Source organism: Hyaena hyaena, unplaced genomic scaffold (genome assembly GCF_003009895.1).
Source record: "Hyaena hyaena isolate Hyena2069 unplaced genomic scaffold, ASM300989v1 scaffold_469, whole genome shotgun sequence".
Taxonomy (NCBI): Eukaryota; Metazoa; Chordata; class Mammalia; order Carnivora; family Hyaenidae; genus Hyaena; species Hyaena hyaena.
In genome coordinates this window covers 1,472,368-1,486,662 of record NW_024081103.1, presented here as the reverse complement: position 1 = coordinate 1,486,662, position 14,295 = coordinate 1,472,368, and the positions used below count along the sequence as shown (strand labels likewise).

The 14,295-nt window shown below is 37.9% G+C and overlaps 1 protein-coding gene across 9 annotated transcripts in view; it reads left to right on the top strand.

Annotated features, from left to right (window-relative positions):
- LOC120246470 (vesicle-associated membrane protein 714-like) overlaps positions 1-14,295 on the top strand; it is a 35,151-nt gene that overhangs the window by 2,025 nt on the left and 18,831 nt on the right. For 8 of the 9 annotated variants that reach the window (XM_039254000.1, XM_039254003.1, XM_039253995.1 and 5 more), the window contains 3 exons: positions 3,241-3,311; positions 7,528-7,624; positions 9,969-10,070. In XM_039254000.1, coding sequence (XP_039109931.1) covers positions 3,241-3,311; positions 7,528-7,624; positions 9,969-10,070 — 270 coding nt within the window. The remainder of the gene's footprint in view (positions 1-3,240; positions 3,312-7,527; positions 7,625-9,968; positions 10,071-14,295) is intronic. The other variant, XM_039253996.1, reaches the window with a different exon arrangement.

Below are 14,295 nucleotides of genomic sequence, written 5' to 3'. Positions count from 1 at the left end.
AGGGAAAATTCTCAATGTCTGTAGGCTAATGGGAAGGAGGAAAGGTTGAAGATCTAAGAGAGGAGGAAATTATTGGTACAGTGAGACCTGAAGGAGCTCAAAGGAATGGAATCCAACATAGCAGTGGAGACGTGGGTCTTGGATTAGAGAACTGTCTCCTTTCTCTTGGGGAATGGAAGAGTCTGGATATAGAGACCTAGAACTTGGTCTCCTTCCTGGCTCTCCTCTTTACCAGTCCCTTAAGTGCTATGTTGCTCAAGGCTCTAACTTCTGTCTCTTAACCTGACACCTTCATTCACACCCGTAGACACCTTTACCTTGACCACTGCCAAGTCCACTTCCAGAGTAATCTCTCTCCACAGTTACATTGCCCAATAGAACTTCAAACATACCATGTCCAGAACAAATCATCTTTCCTAGCAGATTCCTCCTCATCTGTTTCTCATCTTGCTCAGTAGCTCTACTGAGCGATTCAAGCTGGAAACTGGGAGTAATCCTCAACTGCCCCTTCTGCACTTTCACATTTGTTCATTCGTAATTTTGTTCTATCAGTTCTGTCTCCAGCATATGTCCTGAAGCCAAATCCTTGCTTCTGAACTTTCTAGGCCCTGATACCAGGGTTATTGAAAATGCTTCTTTGGCACCTGGGTGGCTCAGTTGGTTAAGCATCTGACTTTGGTTCGGGTCATAATCTCACAGTTCATGAGTTCGATTCCTGCATCAGATGAGCTCGAGCCCTGCTTCCAATGAGCCCTGCTTCTCTCTCTCTCTCTCTCTCTCTCTCTCTGCCCTTTGCTCACTTGCACCCTCTCTCTCTTAGAGAGAGAGAGAGAATTCTTAAAAAAGAAAAGGAAAAAAAATACCTCTTAGGCATGGTCTCCCAGACTTTAGCCTTGTCCTTCTCAGAACTGGCCTCCACACTGCTACCCAAGTGATTGTTCCTAAGAGCAAATATGATGTCACTCTCCTGCTTAAAATCATTTCGTGGTACCTGATTACATTCAGAATAAAGCCCATATCCCTTTAGCCTGGCATTCAGGGCCCTCCCTGGTAGGGTTTTTCCATGACTGCCTCTTTCTCTTCTCACATATCCTTGTGCTCCAGCTACCCTGAACTTCATGCTGATCTCACCAAGGTCTCCCTTTGCACCTCCAATTCCCTTTCCCTGGAACCCGTTTTTCTCCACTGTTTAGCAATGTAACCTTTTCTGGGCTTTGAAACTTTTCTCAATTCTTCCTTGAAGCCTTCTCTATGCCTACACTAATTTACATATCTTTAAGAAACTACTTACCAGGCTGAATTGGAATCTTCTTTTTCTGATCTGCCACTGCCATCAGACTCCTTCAGTCCAGGGACTGTCATCTCTGTCTTTGCAGTGTACGATCCATAGCATATAGTAGGTTCTCAGTAAAGAATTAATTGGGGCACATGGGTGGCTTGGTAGGTTAAGCTTCTGATTCTTGATATCAACTCAGGTCATGATCTTGTGGTTCATGGGATCAAGCACCAAGTAGGGCTCTGTGCTGCCAACACAGATTCTCTCTCTCCCCACCATTCTGCTCCTCCCCTGATCACATTCTCTGCATCTCTCAAAATAATAAACATTTTTAACAGAACAAAACAGGGATGCCTGGGTGGCTTATTCCGATTTCAGCTCAGGTCATGATCTCACAATTCACGGATTCGAGCCCCACATTCGGCTCCACACTGACAGTGCAGAGCCTGCTTGGGAATCTCTCTCCCTCTTTGTCTCTGCCCCTCCTCTAGTCTTGTTTCTCTCTCTTTCTCTCTCTCTCTCTCTCTCAAAATTAAATAAATAAACTTAAAAGCAAACAATTAAGGAAGGAGAGAAACAGAAAGTTGAAGCAATCTAGAAGGCAGAAGGCCTCTCTTTATGAAGCATGCAGGAAAGTAAGACAGTGGAAGGGAACAGTATACAGTTGGAGGACAGGATTACAGGTTTGCCTGACTGCTGTGCAAAAAGCTGACCGGGGGAACAAAAAGGATGACAAGGAGCTTTAAGGAACAGTCTATCATGTCTTTCCTCAGTGCTAAACAGTAATGTCACAAATACTTTACATTCATTAGAAAAATATTAGTTATCTACCAAAGCTTAATCGTGAGATCAAACCACTGCTGTTATAGGATCTTGGAGCTGGACAGGATACTAGAGAGCATCTTGCCCAATTCCTTCATTCTTTACATGAGGAAACAGACCCAGACAAGTCACTTTCTTAAGATTTGCAGCACAATAATTTCAGAAAAAGAGCTAGAACCCACTCTCTCATTCCTGTTACTGCCTCATGTTGCCTTTCACTTTATTTCAGATTTTGCTATGACTTCCCTGTTTATATAACCTAGAAAGGACACTTGGTGAAAGCTAGGAGAATGTTCCAGTGACGATAATATAGTAACTGGAAATTTATGTATTCCCTTACTTTTTTTGTGTTTCGTAGGAAACCTTTCCCTGGAAAATACCGCCTGAATTGTTCAGGCAATACCAAGAATTTCAAGTTTTACTTTCTACTGTTAATAATAAGTTTTTCCCTCCCAAGAAGTTTTTATTTCATGTGTCATTTAGTGGAAATGGAAAAGTTAATTAGGAATGTGACTATTCAAGTCTTCCTAGGTAACTTTCAGGTTCCTTTCAAACTTCTAAAGTAAATTAATAGGACTCCATACAATTAACTATATTTAAGATATTCTGGATAATCGTTAACATCGCGTATGTTTTCCTCCTGGAAAATGAGCCTTACAAGAAATAGATAATAAATAAAGGATCTTGGCAATTATTTCTTTCATAGAAAGAGACCAATAAATAATATTGAAAAAATTTCTCTTAATCAAAATAAAGAAAGAAGACTGCTTAGGATATTCAGAGAATAAGAGCTGAATACTTTTAACCCATTAACATTTTTACGTATTTCAGTACACTGAAAAGATACTTGATTAGATAGTGCTTCCCAGCCTTAAAGCCATATGTAAACTGTAACTCTAAGCAAACTGCATTTGCACGTGTAAGTATACACAGTGTATATTTGTGTAATTTAAACATTTTCCTTCAGATTCAAATGAATATTTTATAACTTGCCTTTCACTGTGCATTATGACTACCCATTAGTTCTCCTCGTGAACACTTGTTCTTTAATAAACCAATGAGAACATTGGTAAATGTAGGGGGTGGAATAATGAAAGGCACTACAATCTTCCACAAAGTAAATGCTGATAATTTATTTTTAGGAAGCAGCGGCAACAGTGCTTCGACTGGTGCTTCTTAGAGCTGAGCCAAAGACCATCATGCGGATGGGAAGGTAAGTTATATTCTAATAAAGGTCTGCTTTTTAATAATAATAATAACATGGGGGAAAAAAATTTGGTTGCACATGCTCTTGATTGAACCTTCAGAAGGGAGAATGTTTATATGTAAAAGTATAAGATCAGATGAGAATGATTAACACCAGATTCAAGATCGTGGTTACCTCTGCAAAGGAAAGGGAGAAAAACAAAGTTGGGGAAGGGTATACATGAGCCATTAATGTTATCTGTAACATTTTAACCAGATAGTAGGTCTAAAGTGTTCTTGTTACCTTATTCTTCATACTTCTTTAGTATACCCAAAATATTTCTGTAATAAAAAAGGAAACTTCCACTTGAAAACTCTTTAATAAGAACACTCTAAGCTGTACATGGGATATTACATGGTATGGTCTAACTCAGTCTTGAAAACATTTTGCTAGTAAAAGAACAGGTGGGGAATAAGAGAGCATCTATTATTTTTAGATTCACCATTGTTTTTTTTTTAAGAGTAGGTTTCTTTTAACCTTTACACTGCTAGCCACCCCCAACTTTCCCCCCACCATGTGCTCTGTCCCATCCACGGCTTCCTCCCTCTCCCCCAAACCAACCAATGTTCCAACTTCTATAGCCATCACTCACCTGTTTCTTCATTGCCACAACTAAATATGCAACCTCAGACATGAGCTCCTAATCCTACCCACTCTTTTCTTTTGGTGCTAAACTTTTAAATCTCTTTATATTTTCCCTTTCCATTGCCTTTCTTTTCCTTACAGTTTATCACTGAAGAACCTGTGGAGTGTAGAGTTTCCCACACTCTGACTTTGCTGATTGTGTATTCAGAATGCAGTTTACTCAGTTTCAAGCAACTGGATCCATAGGCTTGATCCCTTCGCCAAGACGATAGGTGTTTTTTTATGAAATGGTACATATGTCTGCTTCTGTCTCCTTTTGCCATGCTGGCAGCTATTTACACTCCTTGCCTGCACCATAGAGCCATTAATTGATTGGGGAGTGCAAAATGGTGATATTCTAGTTTTGTTTTCACTTCTTAGCCAGTGTGATTTCAAAAAAGACACTTCTCGGGTTGCCTGGGTGGCTCAGTTGTTTGGGCGTCCAACTTTAGCTCAGGTCATGATCTTGCAGTTTGTGGGTTTGAGCCCCACGTAGGGCTCTGTGCTAACAGCTAGCTCTGTGCTAACAGAGCCTGGGGCCTGCTTAGGATTCTGTGTATCCCTCTCTCTCTCTGACCCTCCCCTGCTCACGCTGTCTCTCTCTCTCTCTCAGAAATAAATAAAACATTAAAAAAAAAATTTTAAATAATAAATAAATAAGACACTTCTCTCATCTACAGTTTATTTACCTATATTGTGCATTCTAATTTGAATCCTTTGAATACCTCTTCCTGAACTCCTGATTCATATCTCCAACTGCCTATTCCACATCTCTGTCAGACGCCTGATAGACATCGCAAACTTATGTCCAAAACCAAGCAGTCTTCCATGTATCGCCTTTCCAGTTCCTCAGGCCTGAAACCTTTCTGATTCTTGGCTTTTGTCTCTTTGACATCCAAATCCAGCCCGTCTACAAATCCTGTTGCCTTTCCCTTCCAAACATATGTCCACCATCTGACCACCTCCACCACTGCTGTAGGAACCACGCCACCATCGTCTCACGTCTGGGTTACTCGATACAAAGTGAAGTTCATTTTGGTCTTTGTGGGTTTTTTTTTATTTTTAAGCATTTCTCTCTTAAACTTTGATTTAATAGCATTTTATAATTAGGGAAAACTCGTATGTGATTCCAAAATCAACTTGAGAAAACAAGTTTCCTTCAAAAAGTCTAATTTTCATTCCTTCCTCTCTGCACTGTTCTCCCTCTCCCCCTATACAGGTAACCATTTTGACTAAGTTTTTAGTTTGTCATTTTCCTTTTCTTTGCTTTTTTTTTTGTGTAAGAGAAACGTGCATATATATGTGCACTTCCCTTAAGGAAGAACATGAGAATGATAGATAAGTGGTAGCACATCATACCCGCTTTTCCTCATCTCGCTTTTGTTAGTTACCAGTGTATCCTGAACATCGAGTATTGAAGGTTTTTTAACTTTTAAAATTCTTTTTCTTTTTAATGTTTATTTATTTTTGAGGGAGATAGAGACACAGAGACAGAGTATAAGCGCGGGAGGGGCAGAGAGGGAGCCACAGAATCTGAAGCAGGCTCCAGGCTCTGAGCTGTCAGCACAGAGCCCCACGGGTGCCTCAAACTCATAAACTGTGAAACCATGCTCTGAGCAGAAATCGGACATTTAACCTACTGAGACACCCAGACTTCCCAAGGTTTTTTAACTTTTAAAGATGATTTCTTTTTTTTTAAGACAAGTGATCTTTATTATTATTATTATTATTTTGAGAGGGAGAGTGTGCATGCGAGCAGGGAAGGGACAGAGAGAGAGAAAGAGAATCCCAAGCACACTCCACAGTCTCAGCACAGAGCCTAACGTGGGGCTCCAACTCACAAACCATGAGATCATGACCTGAGCCGAAGCTAAGAGTCAGATGCTTAACCAACTGAGCCATCCAGGTGCCCCTAAAGATGGTTTCTGAATGTTACTCAGCAATAACTTACTAAGCATAAATTTAAAATAACTCCTCCCATATATCCAATATCAATTTACTTCAAATCATACCTATAACTTTCAGAGAGATGATAGAATTAGCAACTTTTTTTCCACAAAGACTCCTCCCAATTTAGAAATAAAAATATTTTCCAAATGGAGATGATGTGTATCAATCGATGTCATCATTCAAAATATCTGTAGCAAATATATATATACAGGTAGCATATTCTATTCATGATATGACATGAAGGATTTACATTTAAAGGGCGCATACTTTACATTCGCTGCCTCTGGGATTATCTTTTCTACCTGTTTCTAAGATTCATCACTTTTGTGTATATCCAATTTAGCATTTGACCAGGTCTGTTGCCTGTTAACCATTTGGATATAGAGTGTTCAAAATGACTAGCTGAAAGTCTAGGCACCAAGCAGCTATGTTTGTTGCCATATTCTTAAATTTTCTGCATTGTTGGGGAGTAAAGATAGAGGCACTTGCCAAGAGTCTTCTAGCTTGCTCGTCTGTGGCTCTGAGAAGGCACAAAAGGTCAGATCAGATACTTTTGCATACTATAGGGGAGTTTAATTTCTGCCCCCCAATTCATCTGGTTCTTTAGAATATTTAGTATTAACAGTTTACAACTTTTTTTCATTAATAATTTATTTATTTTTTAATTTACATCCAAGTTAGTTAGCACATGGTACAACAGTGGTTTCAGGAGTAGATTCCTTAAAGCCCCTTACCCATTTAGCCCATCCCCCTCCCTCAACCCCTCCAGTAACCCTCTGTTTGTTCTCCATATTTAAGAGTCTCTTATGATTTCTCCCCCTCCCTGTTTTTATATTATTTTTGCTTCCCTTCCCTTATGTTTATCTGTTTTGTATCTTAAAGTCCTCATATGAGTGAAGTCATATGATATTTGTCTTTCTTCAACTAATTTCACTTAACATAATACCCTCTAGTTCTATCCACGTAGTTGCAAATGGCTACAACTTTTAAATTCTAATCTATCCCAATAGAAAGCCAAGAAGTGCCAAAATTAAGTCTACCTAAAGATAGAGGGATAGTAAAAATGAGTGAACATAGCATTTTCTATTTGATCAAGATGAGAATCTTGATTCAGTCTTAGAATGAGCGATTCTATCAAAGCCATTTTAGGAGCGCCTGGGTGGCTTGGCCGGTTGAGCATGATCTCATGGTTCATGAATTCGAGCCCACTTCAGGCTCTGTGCTGACAGCTCAGAGCCTGGAGCCCGCTTCAGATTCTCTGTCTTCCTCTCTCGCTGCCCTTCCCCCTCTCGTGCTCTGTCTCCCCCCCACCTCAAAAATAAACATTAAAAAAATTTTTTTAAATCAAAGCCATTTTAAATATAGAGTTTTCTCTTTATTGTATTTCATTTTTACTGATACAATATTAAATACATATTCAAATTTCATAGTTTCTATTTAATATAATTTAATTTTTCACATATATGAAAGATTGTCTAATTCTTATTGTAAAAAGTTATCTATATAGCTTGTATACTACTAATGAGAGCTTGAAAACAAAATGATGTTCTTTATGAGGATACTTAATTTCTTCAGTGTTATCATGTAAATGAATGTGTTCTTTTCAAAGCTTTGTCTACCATACTCTCTTTATTGATGGCATCACTTACCTATGTGCCACAGACAATGCCTTGGATACTATAACACCATCTGCATTTCTTAAAAATGTAAGTAACTTCTTACACTCCTTTAAGGATTTTTTTCAGTTATTGAAATTATGAGGTCTCTGTTTTATACTGTCTTAGTAATAATGTTACTAACCAAAAGCAGATCACTGATCTGTCTATAAATCAAAGCTATTAATGACCTTCAGAGATTTCTCTTTTTTTTTTTTCACCTTCAGATATTTCTTACCCGTATCCATCATCTGCCCTGTTTCCACAGGGCCCTAAAGCGAGGTCTTCAAAGACTATCTACACAGATCTATTAGACTCTCTCCTTGTGTTTATCTTGTTCTTTAAAAATAAAAGAAATTAAACTTTACTAATATTTAATATACCTTGTCAAAAGCATGTGTACTTACAAATAATTGTATACAAGACACTTCTGGTTGAAAATATGAATCAATTATAAAAGTTAAATGAAAAGAAAGAATTCTTTAATCAAGACATACTATCTTTTTTCTAAAAAAAACTTCTTTTAATGTTTATTTATTTTTGAGAGAGAGAGCGAACAAGCAGGAGAGGGGCAGAGAGAGAGGGAGACACAGAATCTGAAGCAGGCTCCAGACTGAGCTGTTAATACAGAGCGCGACATGGGGCTTGAACTCACCAACCGGAAGATCATGACCTGAGCAGAAGTCAAACACTTCACTGATTGAGCCACCCAGGCGCCCCAAGACATACTATCTTTAGGGAAAGTTTTTCCTGAAAATTGTCAGCAAATATAAAATATGGTAAATATTTAGGTATATGTACTTATATACATTCATGAGATTTTATAAATTTCTTAAAGGTTAATTAGCCTTCTCAATAGACATCACCTGTTGCTGATTATCACCCCAAGTTTGATCTCCAACCAGAACCAAGGAGACTTTGTAAAAGCCAGTCTCAGAGACAGAATAAGGCTAATCCATTATTCTAGTAACTTTAGAGCCCAGATAGTAAGTTTTTTCCCTTATTTTTAAAAGTGAAAGAGGGGCACCTGGGTGGCTCAGTCGGTTAAGCGTCCAGCTTCGGCTCAGGTCATGATCTCACTGTTTGTGAGATCAAACCCTGTGTCAGGCTCATGCTGACAGTGAGGAAGACTGCTTCGAATTCTCTCTCTCCCTCTCTCTCTGCCGCTCCCCAGCTTGCTCGCTCTCTCGTGCTCTCTCTCAAATAAAATAAACTTTAAAAAAGTAAATGATACTAATCTTTAATTTTATGCACAAATTTTTAATTCAGAATAATATTTTAATAAACAAACCAGTGGAGGGGCGCCTGGGTGGCTTAGTCGGTTAAGCGTCCGACTTTCGCTTAGGTCATGATCTCGCGGTAGTGGGTTCGTGCCCCACGTCGGGCTCTGTGCTGACTGCCAGCTCAGAGCCTGGAGCCTATTTCGGAGTCTGTGTCTCCCTCTCTCTCTGACCCTCCCCTCTTCACGCTGTCTCTCTCTCTCTCTCTTCCAGAAATAAATAAAAATATTAAAAAAAAAAAAACAATGGAAAAATTAGTCCGTTATACTAGTTACTAATTATTTCATTTTTATTGTTATTCATATTCATGAATGATGCATATATTTGATTTGCTTAGTGTACCGTCTTGCTTTAACACAACTCAAACTGTACCACATATAGAATCAAGGATTTAAGAACTGATACTGTAATTCATTCTTCAGATATGCCTTGACAATCACTAGAGTCTGGATGCTAAACATTGTTAGTCATTTAACTGACTATACTCTAATTTTTCTCTTTCTCTGCTACTGTGACAAAACATCCCAACTTTACCACCTTTCCAAAACCAGATGATCCTGAATTGCCAACCACATAAATTTTGCCACTATTTCAGGGGAATACAACATCGAGTACAAACATATGAAAAAATTCCTTCTTGAGACTTTGAAATGTCCTATAACAACCAGATGGGTTTGAATGATAGTATCACGACAGTTGGGATTGATTCATTTTCGTTGAATGGATTTTGAGGGTAAGAGCAGGAAGGCAAATGAAAAACGCTTATTTAGAATATACCATGGACTCCCATCTTTTTCGTCTCCCAGAGGTGAACATCTGCTCTTCCCCTCAAGTCCTCAGACACACCAAAGACTCCAAGTGCTATCTGCAGTCTGACTATGTGAGATTGTGGTCTGTACTGCAGCAGTGGAGAGCACTGGGCAAGCACAGTTCTCATAAATACTGTTCTTTAATTAGAAAGGACACTCTGCCACCAAAAAGCTAGAGACACTGTGGAAATACAATATTCTTTTATTTCACATTTCTGCCAGATGTTGCTTCAAGTAAACATTTGCTCTGTAATTCTCCAGTGGAAATTATCTGTATAGGTTAAATATTTCCATTAATGTCCCTAGGTTAGCGACACTTTTCTGAGAAATCCTTTGATGTCGCAAGAACATTTTTCTCCTTCAAATGCAGTTGCTGCAGATTTTCAACAAGTATTAGGGAAGTATATGGTATGTAACCTCCAACTGTACTCCTAAACATTGTATGGCAGCTGAAAAATCAGTTTGGATTAGGAGATAAGAGCTGTAATGATGAGTGAGAACTGAGGACTTCTATTCTTATATAATGATAAGGAATGATATCCTCAATATATTGTTAAGTGAATAAAGCAAGATAGAGAAAGTATATACGGTATACTATTATTTGTTTACATTCTTATATGCAGCCATTTAAGAAAGAGGGAGTAAATACAAGTATATATATTTGTTTGCTTATAGTAAAAAACAAAAAAGGGGGGTCGGGGGCAAGAAAAGGATAAATCAAAGCCATGTTAATGGTTGCCTACATAGGGATAAGGGGCAGGAATAGAAACAAGGCCTTTCTGAATGAAACTTGTTCAACAAATTTGACTTCGGAACCATGTAAATATTTTACATAATTATAGAATACTATTAAATTAAATATTTAAAAAATAGTCCCTAGAGTGAAATAAGACAGTCACAAGAGGACAAATACTGTGCTATTCCGTTTATATAAGGTACCTAAAGTCAGATTTGTAGAGACAAAAAGTAGAATGATGGTTGCCAGAGCCTGGGGGAAAAGGAAGAGGAGGAATTGGTGTTTAATGGGTATAGAGTTTCAGTTTAGGAAGATGAAAAATGTTCTGGAAATGGATGGTGGTGATTTGCACAACAGTGTGTATATACTTAATGCCACTGAACTGTACAGTTAAAAGTCATTACCATTGTAGGGGCGCCTGGGTGGCTTAGTCGGTTAAGCATCCGACTTTCACTTAGGTCATGATCTCGCGGTTTGTGGGTTCGAGCCCCGCGTCGGGCTCTGTGCTGACTGCCAGCTCGGAGCCTGGAGCCTGTTTCAGTCTGTGTCTCCCTCTCTCTCTGACCCTCCCCTGTTCACGCTGTCTCTCTCTCTCTCCTAGAAATAAATAAAAATATTTAAAAAAAAAAAAAGTCATTACCATTGTAGGGGCACCTGAGTGGCTCAGTTGGTTAAGCATCCAACTCTTGATTTCTGTTCAGGTCATGATCTCATGGTTCGTGAGTTCAAGCCCCACATCGGGCTCTGAGCTGGCAGTGCAGAGCCTGCTTGGGATTCTCTCTCCCTCTCTCTCTGCCCCTCCCTGCTCACTCTCTCTCTCTCAAAATAAATAAACTTAAGAAATATTTTAAAAAATCATTACAATTACGATTGTAAATTTTGTTATGTATATCTTACCATAATAGTTTTTTAATATTAAAAAGTAATCCCTAAAACTCAAAAAAAAAAAAAACCTACTTTTTTTTCATTATTTTAGTGTTTATTCATTTTTGAGAGAGAGAGAGGGACACAGCATGAGCAGGGGAAGGGCAGAGAAAGAGGGAAAAATAATCCAAAGAAGGCTTCAGGCTCTGACTTATCACCATAAAACCTAATTGTGTATTGAGTTGATGGCTTAAAAGACAATGTTCCCGGTGAGATATACCCTAATGACAAAACAACTAAAAAATAAATATTAAAAGTTTTTATTTTCAAGTGTCCCGTTGTTAGTAATAACATTGGTGTTGCTTTTCTAAAATTGGTTTATATAAATATATTACTTTGAGTAATCAAGTTAATGTCATTAGGAATCAAGATTTTCAGCAAGAGTTGCAAGTAAAAGTCAAAGAATTGAGTAAATCTTATAATCCTAAATTTTACTTGAAAATTAAAAACAAATTTAAAGAAAATTAAATATTGAAAATTTTAATTGAATGTTACATATTTAAACTTTTTTCACTGAAAATATATCATATGATACATTTAAAATATATACATAATGATGTATCATTACATATCACGTGATATATATTTTTTTAATATTTTTTTAATGTTTATATATTTTTGAGACAGAGAGAGAGACAGAGCATGAGCAAGGGAGGGGCAGACAGAGAGGGAGACACAGAATTTAAAGCAGATTCCAGGCTCTAAGCTGTCAGCACAAAGCCTGACATGGGGCTCAAACTCACAGACTGTGAGATGATGACCTGAGCCATAGTCAGATGCTCAACCGACTGAACCACCCAGCCGCCCCAATATATTTTCTCTTTTTAAAAACATATAATGGAACACCTCGGTGGCTCAGTCAGTTGAGTGACCAACTTTTAATTTCAGTTCAGGGCATGATCTGGCAGTTTGTAAGATCGGACCCCTCATGATTTGGGATTCTCTCTCTCCCTCTTCTCTCGGCTTCTCCCTAACTTTCTCTCTCTCAAAATAAATAAACATCTTAAAAAATAAAAATATTTCCTAGGCTGTCTATTGAAAAGCACCAGAAATAATGACCTACCCAGTAGCAGTGTGCCTCCTTAGCATCTAGATTATTGTCTCTAAATACCACTTTCCACTAAAAGGAATGAGACCTGATTGCAGATATCAGGCAGGAAACATATAAGCCAGAACCATTTTGTCATACCAGAAACAAGGAACCTATCAAACTTCACTGTACTCATGTCAAAAGACTTTGGGAGCCACCTTGAAGCAGCTAACACTTGTCAGTAATGGAATAACTTGAACATCAAAAAGAATAATAACTGCAGTGGACTGTAACACATCAAATATGTTAAAACTCTGTGAGTTCCTAGATACTATCAAAAGGCAAAAAAAATCCCTCGTCAATCAACTCTTGAAGATTCTAAGGATCCACCTCATCACTCCAAAAACCAATAAATAAAAGACTCAACCATTTATTCTGACTTTCCTATATGAACTATACCTCAAAGAAAACAAATAGTTGATAGGGAAAAGGTTTTTTTGGTCTTTATATACACCAAACATAGAAGTACTCCAGCTAATAAAGAAGAGGTAGTAAATTTCACTATTTTACAATCCCTAATGTAATAATAGATCTAGGCAGTCATCACTGATGACTAAAAAAATTAGGTGAAATGCTGATGGGGAAATTCATAATAAATGAATCACACTCAAAACACCCAAGCCCACTGATTATTCCTAAGGTCACAATAAGGGAGACAATCAGTCATCAGTTATGTTTCTAGATGTCAGACCATGAATAGTATATAGCACACATCTGAAGTAGCCTTTCCCAGGGGCACCTGGGTGGCTCACTTGGTTAAGTGTCTGACTTTAGCTCAGGTCATGATCTCACAGTTCATGGGTTCAAGCCCTATGTCGGGCTCTGTGCTGACAGCCAGCTCAGAGCCGGGAGCCTGTTTCACATTCTGTGTCTCCCTCTCTCTCTGACCCTCCCATGCCCATGCTGTTTCTCTCTCTCTCTCTCTCTCTCTCAGAAATAAATAAAACATTAAAAACAATTTTTTAATGTTTTTTATTTATTTCTAGGGGAGAGAGAGAGAGAGAGACAGCGTGAGCAGGGGAGGGTCAGAGAGAGAGGGAGTCAGAAGCAAGTCATACTTAGGGGCAGGGAGGGGTGGTTTACAAGGATGTGATATGTTGGGGGTCACCATAGGGTGTGTCCACCACAATGCCTAAAACATAATTAAGGATAGGTGCTTTTATATTAAATTCATAAATTTTCTTATGAAGAATTCTGCATATTCTACCCAGCCAAAATATATTATTGACAGCTCCCTGAAAACTAGCTACCATATGAAAATATGCATATTTTAAGCAATTAACACATCTGACATCGAAGAAATTTATAAGCTAACCTGCTAAGTATTAAATCTGTAGAAAATTTATAAAAGTTGTTGAATTTCTTATAGAATTAACAAAATAAAAATGGTTTTGAGAGATTTAAATATATATGTGTGTATATATCTATGTGTGTATATATTATATATGTAAATATATATAAATAACCCAAATGCCAATGAATGGACTATAAATATATTATCTTAACAAAACTTAAATGATTATCTTAGGTTAAAAAAGCTTAAGCCGTTTTAAAAGGAGAGAAAGAAAAAAGGAACAAAAGAAAAATAAAAAGTTAACCACTCATCTTTGCAATTATATCTGCAAAGACCTTATTTCCAGATAAAGTAACACTTCCAGGTTTCTGGAGTTAGGAACTGAACATATCTTTTGGGGGGACACCCTTCAACTAGCAGCATCCTCTTTTCTACATTTACCTAGTGAGCTCCTCACAGAACATCAATTGTAAGTTGCATGGCCCAGTAAGCAGCAAGATCAGAGTTCTGTTTAAGGTGGATTTGATCACTTGCCAACAAGCAGGGTTTTTTTTTATTTAAAAACTAATGCGAATTAGTAAAGTAAAAT